This window comes from Perognathus longimembris, chromosome 13 (assembly GCF_023159225.1).
Source record: "Perognathus longimembris pacificus isolate PPM17 chromosome 13, ASM2315922v1, whole genome shotgun sequence".
Lineage (NCBI taxonomy): Eukaryota > Metazoa > Chordata > Mammalia > Rodentia > Heteromyidae > Perognathus > Perognathus longimembris.
Genome location: NC_063173.1, coordinates 48,604,542 through 48,623,982, shown reverse-complemented (window position 1 = coordinate 48,623,982; position 19,441 = coordinate 48,604,542). Strand labels below are relative to the sequence as shown.

The window sequence follows — 19,441 nt, the reverse complement described above, 5'->3', positions numbered from 1 at the left end:
CTCCCAAAGCATGAAATATGCAGTACAGGCTGGGAAGTTGGCTTATTGGTAGAGTAGCTTGCCTTGCATGCATGAAGCCCTGAGTTTGATTCCTCAGCACCACATAAACAGAAAAAGCCGAAGTGGCACTGTGGTCCAAGTGGCAGAGTGCTAGCCCTGGGAAAAAAAGAAGCCCAGGGACAGTGCTCAAGCCTTGAGTTAAAGCCCCAGGAATGGCAAAAATACAACAACAAAAAAAACCTACAAGAAAAGAAAAGAAGACATCCTCCCTACCTGACTTATATAACTATAACCCATCTATACATCACTTTTATCATAACAATTTAAAAATTAAAATAATAAAAATATTCAAAACAGTAATATGCAGTACAGCAAATACTAGGTAAAAATCAAATTTAAAAATTTTTTTAGTAAAAGATGTGTTTTAATACTGATAGCAGTAGCAGCCTTAAAAATTATGATTTCTATAATTTTTTTTTTTTTTGAGACAGGGTTTCACTAAGTTTCTTGGGTTGACCTCAAACTCACAATCCCCATAACTCTGTCTTCCAAGTAGCTGGGACTACAGGCTAATAATGCCTCTGATTCTGACCAGAACCTTTATTTCACAAGAATTGTCAAAGCATTTAGATCATACCAATACAGTATACAATGGTTAATATTATAAACACCGTAAGTGCCAATAATTCTTTTGTTATAAATACTTAACTTTTTTATTAGTGATCATTCCCTCTATTTTTATTTATTTATTTTTGCCAGTCCTGGGCCTTGGACTCAGGGCCTGAGCACTGTCCCTGGCTTCTTTTTGCTCAAGGCTAGCACTCTGTCACATGAGCCACAGTGCCACTTCTGGCCTTTTCTATATATGTGGTGCTGGGGAATCGAACCCAGGGCTTCATGTATACGAGGCAAGCACTCTTGCCACTATGCCATATTCCCAGCCCCCCTCCCTCTATTTTTATAGAATACAAAAATAACTAGAAGGTAAAAATTTTTTAATATGGTAGAATATATTTTCTCTTGAAAAGAGGTAAAATGGAACTTAAAAGCAAAGAGTTTACAGTAAGCCTTCAGGCAGAAAACAATGGAAGGACAGACTGTAAGAAGAAAGAATAATCACAATCAACTGTTATACATTCTTAGAACTGGGGCTTACACTGGAGGCCTTATGTTAACATTTTTTTTTAAATCACTGTTTGTACCCCACAACTTGAGCAATACTTCCAGCCCAGCTGTTTTTGCTGGTTGACTGGAGATGGAATTCCTCAGACTTTTCTGCCTGGGCTGGCTTTGAACCAAAATCCTCAAATCTTAACCTCCTGAATAGCTAGGATTACAGATGTGAGCCAGTGGTGCCCAGCTATTTTTATGCCTTAATGACTATGGTCACATTTTGAGCTAGAAAATTAGACATTCATGTTGAAAACAAAATGGCATAAAGTATGTTTATGCCATTTAGCAGCAGAGCTTGACAGTAAGAGCACTGGACTGAGAGTCAAATTTATACAATTTAGCCATAGTTCTGCCATCAACTGGGTGGGACACATTGGCCTCAGTTTTTAATGTCTACACAATAGGGGAAGGTTGAAGTACAGAAGGAGTTTGCAGACCATGTTCCTTTCAGAGAACTCGACAGTTTTGCACAGGTACTTGTAAAGTTCTACAAATGTTTTAACCCAATTCTTATTTTAAAACATACCTTCATAAGGAGGTGCTGCTGGTAGCTCACACCTGTAATCTTTGCTATTCAGGAGGCTGAGATTTGAGTATCATGATTCATGCCAGCCCAGACAGAAAAAGGCTGTTATATTCTATCTCCAAAATAATTAGTAAAAAGCTGGACTGAAAGCATGGCTCAAATGGTAGAACAACCACCTAGCAAATGCAAGACCCTGAGTACTAAACCCCAGTACCACCACCAAAAAGAAAAAGAAAAAAAAATGACATTCCATTTCAAATCTACAAGACCAGAAGTATAATTTAGTGGTAGGTTCAGTCTCCAGCACCTAAATAAATACCTTTTGTTGTTGGTCATGGGGCTTGAACTCATAGCCCGAGTGCTGTCCCAGAGCTCTTTTGCTCAAGGCTAGCACTCTACCACCTTAAGCCACAGTGCTACTTCTAGTTTTTTAGTGGTTAATTGGAGATAAGAATCTCATACTTTCCGGGCTGGGGATATGGCCTAGTGGCAAGAGTGCTTGCCTCCTATACATGAGGCCCTGGGTTCAATTCCTGAGCACCACATATACAGAAAATGGCCAGAAGTGGCGCTGTGGCTCAAGTGGCAGAGTGCTAGCCTTGAGAGGGAAGAAGCCAGGGACAGTGCTCAGGCCCTGAGTCCAAGGCCCAGGACTGGCCAAAAAAAAAAAAAAATGAATCTCATACTTTCTTGTCTGGGGTGGCTTTGAACCACAATCTTCAGATCTCAGCCTCCTGAGTAGATAAGATTACAGGCCACTGGTGCCTGGCAATCTATAAATACCTTATTTAAGCCTGGTACTGTGTCATACAGTACATGCCTATAGTCCCAATTACTCAGGAGGCTGAGGCAGGAGGATCACTTGAGCCCAAAAGTTCAATGCCAACCCATACTGTAACCCATGTTTCAAAAAAAAACCCAACAAAATAAACCATAAGAAACACAAAATACACTCTATATATTACCTCGTTTAACTGATCTGTTGAGCTTCTTCTGCTCTACAATTTTTAAAAAATAGTTTTTGGCAGTGCTGAGGATCAAACCCAGGGCCCTGTGCAAGCTAGGCAAGAGCACCCCACTGCTACATATACAGTTCTCTCTTCTCTTCTAATAAAGGGCTATACTGCCATAAAGGATGAGCTTTTTGTATCTTGCATGGTACAAATACAAATGCCAAGTTCTCACTTATATGATCTGTTAAAAAAGCTAATATAAAATACTTATATATAAAATATAAATTTCTTTTTTTAAAATTTGTTTTGTTTTTGTTGCCAGTCCTGGTGCGTGGACTCACGGCCTGAGCACTGTCCCTGGCTTCTTTTTACTCAAGGCTAGCACTCTACCACTTGAGCCACAGCGCCACTTCTGGCTTTTTTCTCTATATGTGGTGCTGAGGAATCGAACCCAGGGCTTCATGTATATGAGGCGAACACTTTACCACTAGGCCATATTCCCAGCCCTAAAATATAAATTTCACAGTGTTAAAATGCTAACAGATTAGTGGTAAAAATGTAGTCATATTTGTGTTGTGGCTGGGAAAGCAAAGATTTTAAAGAAATCTTAAGAAGTAGAGATAAGTCAGGTGCTGGTGGCTCACAGCTGTAATCCTAGCTACTCGGGAGGCTGAGACATGGGGATCCATGATTCAAAACCAGCCCAGGTAGCAAAGTCCATGAGACTCTTATTTCTGATTAACCACAAAAAGCTAGTAGTAAAACTGTGGCTCAGCTGGGAATATAGCTTAGTGGTAGAATGCTTTCCTTGCATGCACAAAGCCCTGGGTTCGATTCCTCAGTACCACATAAACAGAAAAAGCCGGAAGTGGTGCTGTGGCTCAAGAGGTAGAGTGCTAGCCTTGACCAAAAAGAAGCCAGGGACAGTGCCTAGGCCCTGAGCTCAAGCCCCAGGACTGGCAAAAAAACAACAACAAACAAACTGTGGCTCAAGTAGTAGAGAGCTATCCTTGAGCAAAAAATCTCAGGGACAGTACCCAAGCCCAGAGTTAAAGCCCCAGGATTGGCAAAAATAAAAAAAAAAATGAAGAGCTCACATAAAACACATGGTCTTGAGCAGTTAAAATTATAGGCACATTTTAAAAATACTAATGGACAATGGATGCAAATTGATTTAGATTGTCAACTTAGGATAAACATGTGAAACTACAGACCTTTCAGAGTTATCTGCAGATTTCTCCTGAGTTGCACCACAATTTTTCTTTTATACTGAAGTTTCCTAGCTCACATAGGCAGGTATGAGAACAGTGAAGGCCGGGAGACAGGCGTGGGTTAAGTGGTACAGCACTTACCCAGCAAGCCTGAAGCCTTGAGTCCAAACCCTCATAGAAGGAGAACAGTCATATAAATGAGATGCTACTATTATTTGTATCTTAAAGTAAAACCACAATATACAGGTTTTCAACTTGGAAATCATACAGTTTGGTAGCAAGAACATAATATCACTGCACTTACCATCTCAGATACAATGTTAGTGATGAATCAAAAGAGAATTAGGATTCAACATGCATAACAAGAGTAATTTTTCAGTATTGAAATTGTTAGTAAAAGTGTGGCTTTTATGCTAGTCCACTAAGGCTGCTGTAACAGAATACTATAGACCATGTGACTTAAAAACCAGGTAAGTGCTAGGCACAGTTCAAACACAGCCAGGGCAGGAAATTCCATGAGACTCTTTTTTTTTTTGGCCAGTCCTAGGCCTTGAACTCAGGCCTGAGCACTGTCCCTGGCTTCATTTTTGCTCAAGGCTAGCACTCTGCCACTTGAGCCACAGCACCACTTCTGGCTATTTTCTGTATATGTGGTGCTGAGGAATCGAACCCAGGGCCTCATGTATACGAGGCAAGCGCTCTTGCCACTAGGCTATATCCCCAGCCCCTGTAAATCTGTTCTTTATTCACTAATGATCACTGCAAAAATGACTAGAAAGGAAATTGTACACATGGATGACTAGGATATATTTTGCAAATCTCCCAAAGCTTCCTAATACTATGACTTTAAAATTATGGAGTACTTTATTGCTTCCCAGATTTGATCACTTTAGTTTTGTGTTTTCTTGATACAAGGGAGATTGGCAATATAGGCAAAGGGGAAATCATTAGTATGTGAGGACCCTGATTGTTATCTAATATTGCCAATGATGAATTCACATTGCTTTTAGCACAAGTTTCTCTTTTTTTTATGCTGGTGTTCTCACTGCCACACTTTTGGAAACCTGTATTACACCTTAAATCTATCAATAAATGATAGTTTTCTAATTGTAAATTTTTTTTTTTAAAAATCTGATCTTTTAAAAAATAACACTATTGAACAACTGATACGTAATCTTACAGGAAACATTACTTGGCTAAGGGTGTAGCTCAAGGGTAAAGCATTTGCCTAGTATGTGGCAAGTCTTGGGTTTAATTTGCTAGCACCACCACAATAAGAAAAGAAAAAAAAAAGAGAGCAAGAGAGAGAAAGAAAGAAACAGAGGGAAAGAGAAAGAAAGAAAGAGGGGGAAGGAGAGAGGGAAGGAAGAAAAGATAGAAGGAGATGGAAGTAGGGATGAGGAAGAAGGGAAAGAGAGGAAGGAAGGAAGGAAGTAAAGAAGGAAGGAAGGAGAAAGAAAAAAGAAAGAAAGAAAGAAAGAAAGAAAGAAAGAAAGAAAGAAAGAAAGAAAGAAAGAAAAAGAAAGAAAGAAAGGGGAGAAGGGAAGAAAGACTTATTTTCTTCCAAACAATAAAGTTTTAAAAAGAGCTGAGAAGTGATTACTCTTTAATTAGGAATGTGAACAACTCAGCTCTGACATGAAAATCAATGTACTACCACTCCCTTTTTGATCATTTGGATCAGTATAATGGACAAAAAAAGATCACAAGCTGGGAGTGTTCCTCAGTGGTAGCACACCTGCCTAGCATATGCAAAGCCCTGGGTTTGAGCCCCAACAACAGAAAAATTGTTTTTAAAAATAGAGAGGAAATAAACACATTATAAAGAGATCTATTGGTATCTGAGGCTACAATTTTGTGAGTCACAATTGTTTTGACATAATTCTCCTTTTGTGTGTGTAGGCTGGTACTAGGGTTAAACCTGGGGCCTCTTGTTCTCGCTTGGCTCAAACCACAAGTCCACTTTTGGCTTTTCGGTGGTTAAGTGCAGATAAATTATTTCATGGACTTTTCTGCCCAGATTGGCTTTGAATCATAACTCTCAGATCTCAGGTTCCTGAGGACCTAGAATTGCCTGCATAAGCCACTAGCTCCTATTATGCTTTTATCTTAAAACAAAATACTAGGGCTGGGAATATGGCCTAGTGGCAAGAGAGCTTGCCTTGTATACATGAGGCCCTGGGTTCAATTCCCCAGCACCACATATACAGAAAACGGCCAGAAGTGGCGCTGTGGCTCAAGTGGCAGAGTGCTAGCCTTGAGCAAAAGGAAGCCAGGGACAGTGCTCAGGCCATGAGTCCAAGGCCCAGGACTGGCCAAAAAAAAAAAAAAAAAAAAATACTAGAAAGCTTTCCCCAACATCAGGAATAAAGATATTTTTTATTTTACACAGTATAGAAAGTTCTAGCAAGATCAATTAGGCAAGAAAAATTAGTAAGAAGGGCATCCAAATTGAAACAAAAAAGGGAAATTATCTCTGTTTGCAAATGACAGGATCATTTTTTTTTTTAAATTTTTTGTCGGTCATGGGGCTTGAACTCAGGGTCTGGGTGCTGTCCCTGAGCATTTTTGCTCAAGGCTAGCACTACCACTTTGAGCCACAGTTCCACTCTGGTTTTTGAGTAGTTAATTGGAGATAAAGTCTTATGGGGACTTTTCTGCATGGGCTGGCTTCGAACCGTAATCCTCAGATCTCAGCCTCCTGAGTAGCTACATTACAGGCATGAGCCACCAGATCCCAGCTGGACACGATCATTTAAATGCAAAAAACCTTGAAGACTACACACACACACACCACCTGACAGAACTAATAAATGCATTCGGCAAAATTTCAAGATACATTAGTGCTCAAAAACAGCAGTAGAACCTGCTCTACCACTCTTGGATACATATCCAAAGGCGTATACAATGTACGAGAGAGATAATTGTTGATTCTTGTTTATAACAGCACTATTAACAAACAAGATAAGGGACCAGACTAAGTTTTTAGGTACCCAAAAAACAATGACTGAATAATGAAAATGTGGTACATAAATATAATGGAATATTATTCAGCCATAGAAAAGAATGAAATCATGTCATTTGCAGGAATCATGTTAAGTGAGATAAGCCAAACTCAGAAAGACAAATATCATGTTTTTACCCATATGTGAAATCTAGACCTGAAAAATAATAATAGGATATACCTTTGTCTTTAAAAGCTTGGTGCAAGCTCTGTTCAGGGCTGTAGGTTTTTATAATTGGCCCACCTGCAGGCCCGCTAGCATCCCAATAAAGATTCCAAAATTCGGAAGAAAATAAAAAGGATCTGAATGATTATAAAAGGTAAACTGTTTGGGGACAGGTGGACCAGTAGGTAGGGGAGGGGAACACAAGAGACTGAGAGGAGTAATATAGAGTATATAAATGAAAATAACACACAGAGAACCTCACTAAAAAAACTGTTAAAAAGCACAGAGCCTGCCTCTTTGAAATGTGACACCAGATGTAACCATGCAGCTTTCAGCATTTCACGCTGACTTCCTCAGGCGTGTGCTGATGCTGCCCCCGCCCCCCCATCGGATCGGTGATGCCGAAGGACCAGAGGGTGCAAGGTTGGCTGTGCTGGAGGGTGAATGTGAGATTCATCCCTGAGGCTTTAGGGCCTGGAAGCCCAAAACTGTATGTGTGTGTGTGAGGGGGGGGGGGGGGGGATGTCATGCGTGAGGGCTCCTGGAGAAGGCATCTCTTGTCCAGTGGGGAAAAAGAGAAACCCTACAACCAGGGAATCTAGAACTCAGCCCAGCATTCCACTTTGTGACTCTGGATAAATCAATGTCAGTCAAACCTCAGTTTCCCTAGATGTAAATTAGAAATAGTAAAAATTTTCTACTATCTAGGGCTATGCCAGAGGATGAAATAAATGGTGCATGAAACAAAAAAAATTTTTTGATGTGATTAGTCATAAGGGAAATGCAAATCGAAACCACAGTAATATACCCATTAGGAGAGTTATTATTAAAAAAAGAAAAAAGAAAAAAGCTGAGACTTAGTTTCAAGATGAGGTTCCTTTTGATTATATAATGGCCCGAAGAAAAGAAAGCAAGAGCCTCACTGAGGAATACGCTCCTGACTCTGAGTTCTAAGTCGAGTATAACTATTTTTTTAATGATTATACTCGGACCAGAAGGCTCTGCCAACAGTAGCAAAGGCAGAGGCCTGTAGAGGCCAGGCAGGAAGCCCAAGCAGGTGAAACAGGGCAGCTGGGATGGTAAATCTGAGGCCACAGGCCCTGTGATGGGAGCAGCTGCATCTCCACCCCAGGAACTTCTCCCTGAAGGAATGTAGGCAGGCATGGGCTTGGAGGATTTTCCATTCTTCAAGTGAAACAGATTTTTATGACCAACATGGCCAGCTAACTTTCAATAAGTATTTTTAACGCTTCAAGCCAAAGGAACATATCTATAGGTCAAGGCACATATAATCAGACAATTACTAGTCTATCTTTCTTGGAGTAAAGGCTGGACTCACAATACAAAAAAAAAAAAAAAAGAGAGAGAGAGAGAGAACAGAAACTAATCAGTGTTTAAAACATAAACACAGATCTGGATCTAAATCTTTCTTTTGGAAGTAACAGGAGGTATTGAATAGAATTTTAATTAGGTATTATTTAATATAAGATAGCTCTGATTGGACCAGTGGTTAGTGAAGCACTTAAGACATGAAGTGTCAGGCCTAGCTAGCATGTGGTAGCTATTGCTACTTTTTTTTTTTCTTGTCAGTCATAGGGCTTGAACTCAGGGTCTGGGTGCTGTCCTTAAGCTTTTTTGCTCAAGGCTAGCAATCTACTACTTTGAGCCATAGTTTCACTTCTGGTTTTCTGGCGGTTAATTAGAGATAAGAGGCTGGCTTTGAACTGCGATCCTCATACCTCCTGAGTAACTAGGATTAAAGGCATGAGCCACTAGTTTCCTCGATACTTGTCTTATTCTGAAACAGTCTTACTATGTTGCTTAGGTTCAGTTCAAACTCCTGAGCTCTGGGATCCATCTGCCTCAGCTTCCAAGTAGCTGGGGCTACAGGTGTATGCCAACATGTCCAGTTTATTATCACATTAAACCGAGGTACCTATACTACACTGAAAAGTTAGTAGAAAAAAGACTTTCACAGACAGACTACCCTCAAATAAAAGAGATGGTAATATGATGCATTTAATAATATATCATCTGTATACTGTTTGGGAAATGGTGACCTTTCACATTAAATTATAAAAAAATAAATCATTTATGTTGGGCATTAGGCAGATAGTTATTGTCCAAACAAACCATGTTCTTGCCTACATAAGCCTTATGATCTAATAAGTGCTCATTAAAATACTGTTCTAGTCAGAACAATAAGAAGTGATATTATTAATAGGATGAGTAGAAAGATAACAAGTAGGGAGTCACAAGACTCCTCCTGAAGGAGCTGACTTTAAACCCAAACTTGAAAGGATAAGGGAGATTATTAGAGGGCATGAGCTTAGGGTAAGGAAGCTGGAGTAGGAAAGGAGATGGTGACAAAAGCATTTCAGGGATGCTTGTATGACACATGTGACAGCCCCCAATAATTGAAATTGGAAAAAAAAAAAGAGAGAGAATAGAGAAAAGACTTAAGTTACTGAAGGTAGGGAGATAAGATTCAAGGTGAAATAAGCTATTAACTCTTTTTTTTTTGAGAAAATATTGGAAGAAGCTAAAGTGAAAAAGGTAGAAAACTGTGGGAATAAAAGAAATTAAATGAAATGAAAAATTTGAAACAGGAACTCAAATTTGTTGTCAGGTTTTTGGGAGAAAATGAGGAAGGGGAAGCTCTGAACTCCAAAGAGAAGTAGGCCCAATTGTTACCTGCACCCAAGTCTACTATAAGTACATCATAAGAATATGTATTTTGGGTGCCTGTGGCTCATGCCTATAATCCTAGCTATTCAGGAGGCTGAGATCTGAGGATTGTGGTTCAAAGCCAGCCCAGACAGGAAAGTCCATGAGACTCTTACCTCCAATTAGCCACCAGAAAACTGGAAGTGGAACTGTGGCTCAAAGTGGTAGAGCACTAGCCTCGAGCTGAGGAGCTCAGGGACAGCAGGAGCCCAGAGTTCAAGCCTCAGGACTGACCAAAAAAAAAACCACAAAAATAAATAAAACAAAAACAAGTATTTGGGGAAAAATGACATTTAAAAAAAATCATCAAATCAGATAGCACAGATCCCTAATTCTTAGAATACAAACTGCATAAAAGCAAGAGTCAGATTATCAGCGTACAGACTCCAAGAGAGTAAGAATTTCTACCAGTCCCCCACATCCCCCAAGACTGCTTGCAAAAAAGAACTCCAAGAGAAGGACACAGGAGGATTTTATTGTTGTCATTAAGTTTAATGTTCTAGGTGAATTTTCTTTGGCATACCCTACGTGGTTACTGTATATGATTTTGGTACACTGGATATGGTATATATGCTTACCTGGACTAGGGAAGGGAAAGAAAAATGAGGAAGGGTGTAACAAATATGACAAGAAATGTACTCACTATCTTATTATGTAACTGTACCCCCTTCGCACATCACCTTGTCAATAAAATTTAATTTAAAAAAAAGACTGCTTTGCCACCAGCAACTGACACATAAATACTTGCTGAAGAATTTTTTAAAACCACAGTTAATTCAGAATAAAATACAAAAAGAGAAAGAGAGAGATAGTGAGGACAGGAGGGAGAAAGGAAGGAAGAAGACAGAAAGGAACAGGAGAAAGAAGAGGAAATGGGAAAAGAATGGAAGGATGAAACTGGCCATTTTCTAGTTCTGTCATTCATTTTTTCTTTCCCATACTCCACACCCAATCACTCAGGGAGTCTTTTCAAGACACTTCTTAAGTGGCTACTTCAGGGTATTCTATGTGGTCTCCTATCTGGTCTTTCTTCAGCTTACCTGCTTTGCTTTCTGTTGTCCATGCTCCTGTCAGTGACTCATGTGAAGATGACACACAAACTGATAAGGTTCTACTAACTTCAGGAGAAGGCACACTTTTTGTTTATTTTAGGACAAATAAAGCCCTTTAGAACCTATCCAGCAGCTGTTACAAACATAGTCTTTGTGAACACTTATGTGTAAACATAAGCCATGCTATTTATAAAAATGTTGTGGCCTTGTGAAAGTTACATACCTCTCTGAGTTTCAATTTCTCAATATAGAAATCAGGATAATAATCGTATCTACTCATATGCTCTCTGCATGGATTAAATGAATGAGTCACATAATGCACTCAGCTCAGTGGCTGACACACGCTAAGCATTCAGCATTACTTCCTTTTGATATGAGATGAAGTTTCTTTTGAGCTAAAAACCAGCCACACCACAATGAACTTTATCATCTTCCAAAGGAATCATATGGTTTGATGTCACTTCATTTTCTCTTGTTTTCTTGTTCTAGAATGTACTCCTATGTACAGCTGTACCAACCTGGATGCACCAGGTCTTGGCAGCTAAGCAGGGTGGGGCCTGGCTAGTATGTGGATGGGAGAATGTATTCCTTATTTGCTTCCTGATGGCTTTCTACAGCCCTACAACTCATCCCAAATGTCTTGGTTTCTTTATGGCCTTTCTCATTTGCAGGAAGTACGATCTCCTGCTTGTACTGTTACTCAATATTACAGATGGCTCTAATAATCACTTAAATGCTTTGGAAACCATCTGTGGACAATGCAGTTGTCCCTCCCTGAGGGAAAGTACTGTCCCTCACGGATGTATTTCCAGTATTTCATACAGTGCTGAGGAGCACAGGGAAACAGTGACACACTAGAGTTCAGCTTGCTGGTTTCTGTAGAATTTGGCTTTTTCACTTTCCTGCTATGTGACTTGAGCCAGTTATTTAACTTTCTAAACCTCAATTTCATTTTCTATGTCATAGAGATGGGAATAATATCTACCTATAGAACTACTGTGAAAAACTATTGTGACGTATGAAACTGTAACCTCTCTGTACATCAGTTTGATAATAAAAATTTGGAAAAAAAAACTATGTGAAAAGATAACATAACCTACATAGAAACACTTAATGTTAATTATCACCATGTTCACTAAAGGCTGTATTTTTCATCTCTAGAAATTCTATCTGCATTTTTGTATATAATCTATCTCTTAATTATATTCATTTATCCTTTAAATACTTGAGTGTATTATTTAAAATAACTTTTAGGGTCAGGAGGCATGGCTCAAGTCACAGAATGCCTAGTAAGGTTAAGGTAAGGCCCTGAGTTCAAATCCCAGGACAAAAAAACAAACTTTTAAGGTCACTTGTTAATTCCTACATCTGTCATTTCTAGGTCCATGGGGTTTTAGTTTTCATTGGTGTATATTCATTGAATGGGTCTGTGTTATTATCATTTTTAATGAAACTTTTTTATTATCAAACTGACTTACAGAGAGGTTACAGTTTCATCATACATTAGGCATTGGATACATTTCTTGTACTGTTTGTTACCTCATCCCTCATTCCCCCCTCACCCCTGTCCCTTTCCCTTCCCCCCCCCTCGTTATTATCATTTTTTTCTCCAGGTTATAGATCCTATTTTCCTGCCTTTTAAAAATGTCTACTCATTTGTATTTGGGTACTAGACTATGGGAGTTTTGAATTGTTGTGAGCCGGAGTTCAATTTCTTTATTCTGGTATATTGATGCACCTAAACTCACAATGGGGCTATATTCCAATAAACCCATCTTACGTTGAAAATGTCATAAATCAAAAACACATGTAAAGCACCCAGAACACAGTAAAACTCAATGCACTGGAGAGTCTCGGGTTTTGACCCCATGTGTTGGTGTGGTTGATGGGAGCTGTGGCTCGTTGCCACTGCCCGGCATCATCAAAGTCTCCCACCACATATTACATCTCAAGAAAAGATCAAAATTCACAGTCACTTCTACTCAATATGTGTCACTTTTGCACCACGGTAAAATCGAAATCCTAAGTTAACCTACTACATAATGAAGACTATCTGTATACTTCAATTGCTTGCACATCTGACTAATGCTTTGCCTTTAAGCTGCTGAAGACTTTATCTAACATCTGGACTATTTTGAGGTCTTCTCATACTGGCTGGTGGAAGTGAAAGCCATCCCAAACATATGTATATGCTAAGAATTGTTTGGTCTCTTGTTCCTAGTGGTCAACGACAAAGACTCATACCTCCTTGCTGTTCTACCTCACTAGTAATTCTGCCTCAATTTCTAGCCACCTCCACTTCCTTGGCCCCTAATCTCTGCCTCCTCCACTAATAAAATCCCTACAATGCTTTTTGAAAAGCTCCCCGAAACTGCCTCTCAGTTCTATAGGTCACCACTACAAATATCTAATGTCTGAAAAACAGTTGTTTCAGTTCATCTCTCTGGTTTTCTACTTATGGGAAGAGGATGTGTCTCTTAGTATGTACTTCTTCATGAGTAAAAAAGGAAGGAGCAATTATTATTTTATTAGTAGAAAAAAATCAAATATATATATATGACAAAAGCACAGAGCCCAAAATTAAATTCTAACTGCAAATAAACTGAATAAAAAAGCTCTTTTGAGCTGATATCCCCTAACAGAAATGAAGATTTACCTCAAAGGAATTTTTATCTTTGCCAAATTTGGAAAATTCTGACAAATCTTTCAACACTGAAAGAGGTAACAAAGTGAGAGGGAGATTTTAAAGGCTTTTATACTTGAATAGATTTTATAAACTTATTGTTTCTAAGTTTAAAGCTGCCTAGAGAGCAAGATGTTCAAAGTGGTATCCATGAGATTAGGAAAATTCACATCATTTAGTACACAGTTATGCATCAAGGCCAGTGCATCACTGTACTTGCTAAAAATTGGAATAAAATATTTCTTGCCTGAAGGGATAAGGTCTTTAGTTTTCTACAGGTGGCTTCATTTTTAGACACATTTTGCTGGAACATTTTTCTTTTACTACCTCCCAAAAGAGTTTGCTTCTTCTCCATAATCGCTAAAATCTGTACATGATATTCTAAGGAATTGTGTGCAGAAAAACACTGTAGTAGCAGCCCCGCTGAATAGGTACTTGGTATTTTAATTGAAAAATGTACCAAAATAAGTCTTTTCCTTTCAAACCTTTCATCCAACTGCTTTTGCTCACTTTGGACTAAAATTGGGAAGTGACACATTCTAGGACTGAATGATGTTCCAAGCTTTCATGGAAAAAAAACAAACCCAACTAAGAATATACTAAAATATTTAAAGATTTTAGGGTTACCTAGACAATCAAAGGCTGTGGGTGCAGTGGCATACATCTCTCATCTGCACTACAGAAAAGACAGATCAGGAGGACCAAAGTTCCAAGCCTGAAAAGGTTGCAAGATTCCATCTCAATGGAAGAAACTGGGTGTGGTGGTATGTACCTGTCATCCCAGAAATGGTGAAATGTATAAAATGGGAGGGTGGTGATCCAGGCACGGACCTCTGCATGAAGTGAGACCCTGCCCCCAAAAAAACAGTGCAAAAGAGGCCTGGAGGTATGGCTCAATGGTAGAGTATCTGCTCAACAGTAGAGTATAAGGCCTTGAGTTCAAACCCCAGTGAGACACACACACACACACACACACACACACACACACACACACACACACACGAGGAAGAGGAGGAAAGAATGCATATGATTAACAAGTAAAACAACAAATATTCACTGTAAAATCTAGGTCTTAGCCTAGCTCCAGTGGCTCATGCCTGTCTGATATCCTAGCTACTCAGGAAGCTGAGATCTAAGGATTGCAGTTCAAAGCCAGTCAGGGCAGGAAAGTCTATGAGAGTCTTATCTCCAATTAACCACCAGAAAACTGGTAGTGGAGCTACAGTGAGTGCCCAGGCCCTGAGTTCAAGTCCCATGACCAACCAAAAAGAAAAAAAAAAATCTAGGTCTTGTTTATGGTGTAAGAGAATCAGGGAGAACTTGGAGCTGCTTCCCATTAGCTGCTGGATGGATCACTGGCAGCTGCTATTAGAAAGATAAAGAAACCCACATCTGCTTAGAGTATAAATGCTATATGAATCCCTTGTGCAAGTATAAATTCTTGAAGAGGCCCCAGTTCTAAATCAGAAAAACAAGTAAGGCTATCTGTTTTCCATAGCTACCACCATATGCTGGATCAAGAAGCCACATCTATAGCTGTACACAACATACTTCAATGTAATAGGTATGCAATAAATATTTCTGACTAAAGGACTGGGAAAGACAGAGTCTGGATAAATAGTACAAAGTCACCTATACAGTCATGGTATATGGGTGTTTATGTAGAGGCCAATAGAATAGTTATCCACAGCTAGTTTATTGTGTTTCACTTATTGGTGCATTTATTCCATAAAAGAAACAATGCTATTTCAGTGTACTAGATACTTATACAATAGTGAGACAAAAGTGAATGATCTCTAGAGCTACTTACCAAAGAAACAGTGACTGAATTATTTGAAATAGCACATTATTTACATATTAGTAAATCTGGGTTCTATTCTTAGTTTTACAATTAGCCCACTGCAAGCTAGCTTATAAAATGAACATAATAATACAATAGTGTTTATTTGTTTGAAAAGTGGAATTTATATAAATTACTATGTAGCTTGGTGCCAGTGGATTAAGCCTGTAATCCCAGCTAATCAGGAGGCTGAGTTCTGAGAAACTAAGTTTGAACCAAGCCAGGCAGGCAAGTCCATGAGATTCTTACCTCCAAATAAACAGTGAAAAGCCAGAAGTAGAGCTGTGGCTCAAGTGATAGAGCACCAGCCTTGAGCAAAAATGCTAAGGCTTAGTAGCCAGTGACTGAGTTCAAGCCCCAACAATGGAATATTGGGACTTATAAAAAAATACTTCATCATAAAAAATGCTAATGATCATAGCCCTCAGTGAGTCATAATCTTTTTGCTGGTGGAGGGTCTTTGCCTTAGTGTTAAAGATTATCTACTAATCAGAGAGATGGTCACTGATAGTTGGGGTGAATGTGGCAATTTCTTAAAATAAGACAGTGATGAAACTTGTCACATTGGTTGGGGCTTTCCCTTACAAAAGACTTCTCTGTACCATGTAATGCTGTGAGGTAATATTTTATCCCCAATAAAGTTCTATCAAAATTGAAGTCAACTCTCTCAAAGTCAAACCTCTCAAAGCCTGGTGCTGGCTTATCAACAGGGTTTATATAATACTCTAAATCTTCGATTGTAATTTCAACAATGATGCTTGTAGTGCCTTTACCAGAATAGAGTCTATGTCAAGAAACTTCCTTTGCTGAACCTTAAAAAGCAGCTTCTCCTCATCAAAATTCTATCAGGAGACTGCACCCATCATATCTTTATACTCCACTCCTAACTCTAGTTCTCTTGCACCACCACATCTGCAGTATCTAACTCCACTGAAGTCATAAACCTCTCAAAGTCATCCAGAAAGGTTGGAATTGACTTCTTTCAAACTCCTTTCATGTTGATGTTTTAATCTCCTCTCAACATTCTAGATGCCATGAGTGTTAACAACATCTAGAATGGTGAGGCCTTTCCAGAAGGTTTTTATTCACTTTGTCCAGGTCCATCAGGGGACTCCTGATGTTTGGCAGCTGTAGCTTACGCAGTGTATTGGTCCCTCCCTGCTCCATAGGCTGCAGGACAGGTGCTGGGTCAGCAGGCATAAAAACAACACGGAGCTCTTTGCAGGAGGCAACCAGAGCTCTGGGGTGAGCAGGAGCACTATCACTGAGCAACAGTTACGTTGAAATGAATCTTCCAGTGTGTGTAGTAGGTCTCCTCAGTGACTATAGATCCTCAGGAGCCACCCTGTAGACAGATGAGCCATCATCCAGGCTTTGTTGGTACATGGCTCGAGAACAGGCAGAATGGATTCAGGGTGATTCTTTTTTTTTTTTTTTTTGGCCAGTCCTGGGCCTTGGACTCAGGGCCTGAGCACTGTCCCTGGCTTCTTCCCGCTCAAGGCTAGCACTCTGCCACCTGAGCCACAGCGCCCCTTCTGGCCGTTTTCCATATATGTGGTGCTAGGGAATTGAACCGAGAGCTTCAAGTGTAGGAGGCAAGCACTCTTGCCACTAGGCCATATTCCCAGCCCTTCAGGGTGATTCTTAAGGGCTCTAGGACTCTCCAGATGATAAATGACCAGTGTCATCCCATCCTTCAAGAGTCATCCCATCCTTCAAAGCTCTGAAACCAGGCCCTGACTTCTCTTCTCTAGTCCTAGATATCACAGATGATATCTTCTAAAGGCCTACATGGCATCTTCCTTCAGTAGAAAGCTGTGACATCCATACTGTGGACCTATTGTTTGGGAGGCCGCCTTTCATTAGCTTGGCTACATTCACTGATAACCTGCTGTATTAGCACTGCCTGCATCATTGTTGTGTTACATTAAGTTCTGTGTTACAAAAATGGCTCCTTTCCTAAAGTTTAATGAGCCAGCCTCTGCTAGCTTCCAAGTTTTCTTCTGCAGTGTCTCTCAACCTCTGTAAAACTGAAGAGTTGCTGGTGCAGAGGTCTTGTTCTGGGTTAGTTTTGCCTTTAAGGGGATTTTGTGGCTAATCCTTTATGCAGACTACTTTATTTTTTCCATATCAACAATTAAACAATTAGGCAATTTCTCTGTTTCCCTCCTTCCCTCGTTCTCATCCTCCTTCTTGTCCTTTCCTTCCTTCTTCTTTCACTCTTTCCTTACCTGCCTCCCTCCCTCCCTTCCTCTTCGTTTTTTGGTGTTGCTTGTGCCACCATGCCTGTCTGGGCAGCTTGTCTTTCTTATCATTTGTGTGTTCACTGGAGTAGCACTTTTATTTTCCTTTAAGAACCTTTCCTTTGCATTCACAATTGGCTGTTCGTGCAAGAAGCTTAGCTTCTGGCCAGTCTCAAGTTTTGACCTGCCTTCCTCACTAAGTTTAATCATTTCTGGGTTTGAATTTCAAGTAACAGACTAACATGCTATTCTTCCATTTACTTGCACACTTAAGGGGCCTTTGTAGGATTACTAATTGATCTAATTACAAGGTGCTGTATCAGAGAACAGGGAGTTCTAAGGAGAGGGAGATAGAGAAATGGTAGGTGTGCAGCTTATAAGGACAGAATTCCTTGAGCCTCAAAACAATCACAATACCAGTAACATCAAAGACCATGGTTCACAGATCACTATAACTGAGATAATAATGATACAGTTTGAAATATTGTCAGAATTACTACAATGTGACCCAGAGATATGCTACTGGAAAAATGATCTGATATGCTTGCTCAATTCAAGGTTGCCACAAACCCTGAATTTGTAAAAAATACAAATATGTAAAGAGTGATAAAGTGGAATGCTATAAAATAGGGTATGCCTATGTTCACATTTTTCCCTGAATTTACTGCACTGTATTTTAATACTTGCCAAGATCTAGAGCCAGCCTGCAGAGTATTAATCTGGGTCTAGCATTTGCTATGTAACCTTCTAAGTTGCTTAACTCTCTGATCCTTGTTTTCATTATAAAATGGAGATTTGTTTACCAGGGAACACTATTGTGAAGATTAAATTATTATTATACCTAGAGTGTGCAGAGCTATATTTGGTTCTTAATAGGTATCGTTAGTGATGGGAGTGGTTACAGTAATATTTCTGACACAAGACACATATCTCTTCAAAAGTAAAGTATTCCAAAAGCCTTGAACAGTTTTCATTCAAATGATATTTATAGGAAATAAGGAGGACAAAAGTTAGGAGGAAAAGGGAGGAAGGGCAGCAGGGAGGGAGGTAAAAGGGAAGGATGGATACTGGCTTACCCCCATTTTTGCCCACAGTTCGAAAGCATCTCCAGAAGGCACGCAGAAATGATGCCCTGTTGTGAGGGGTTGCTTGGATGAAGCTGAATTCTCGAAAGAGAATGTGAGTTCCTTGACATACACTGTTAAAACTGCAGAAAGAAAAATTAACAGATTATCATTAGAAAGAGACTAGAATCAGAATGAAAGTTCAAAATCACATAGAGTCTGGGCACTGGTGGCTCATGCCTGTAATCCTAGCTACTTAGGAGGCTGAGATTTGAGTGTCACAGTTCAAAGCCAGTCTAGGAAGGAAAGACCTTGAGACTCTTATCTCCAATTAAGCACATGGACATGCACACACATGCACACACACACGCACACACACATACACACACACACTAGCTGGAAGTAGAGCTGTGGCTCAAGTGGTAGAATGCTAGACTTGAGCAAAAAGTTCAGGAACAGCACTCAAGCTCTGAGTTCAAGCCTCAGGACTATTTAAAACAAAAACCAAAAACAGATGGCACCGTTGCCACTACCTAAGGGGAAAGAAAGGATATCTGTGGTCTTCCCCAACATAATTTGGAACTAGATTAGAGTAAGTCCTTCTCTTCATATAACCATATCCCTCTGAAACTCTTGGGAGTTCAATTCCTTGACGCCACCCCTCCAGCCCCCCGAAACATTACACCTTAAAGAAGTTTGAAACTATCCATATATATATATATTTTTAAAACAGGGCAATTTTCAGACTTTACTTGGATAACACTAGTACTCATGTCTTTTTGGAGAATACTACTTCCTC

At 39.6% G+C, this 19,441-nt stretch overlaps 1 protein-coding gene across 2 annotated transcripts in view; it reads right to left on the bottom strand.

Moving 5' to 3' along the window:
- Nucleotides 1-19,441, bottom strand: part of Cstpp1 (centriolar satellite-associated tubulin polyglutamylase complex regulator 1) — a 157,717-nt gene that overhangs the window by 81,258 nt on the left and 57,018 nt on the right. For both annotated transcript variants that reach the window (XM_048361175.1, XM_048361173.1), the window contains exon 3: nucleotides 18,655-18,785. In XM_048361175.1, coding sequence (XP_048217132.1) covers nucleotides 18,655-18,785 — 131 coding nt within the window. The remainder of the gene's footprint in view (nucleotides 1-18,654; nucleotides 18,786-19,441) is intronic.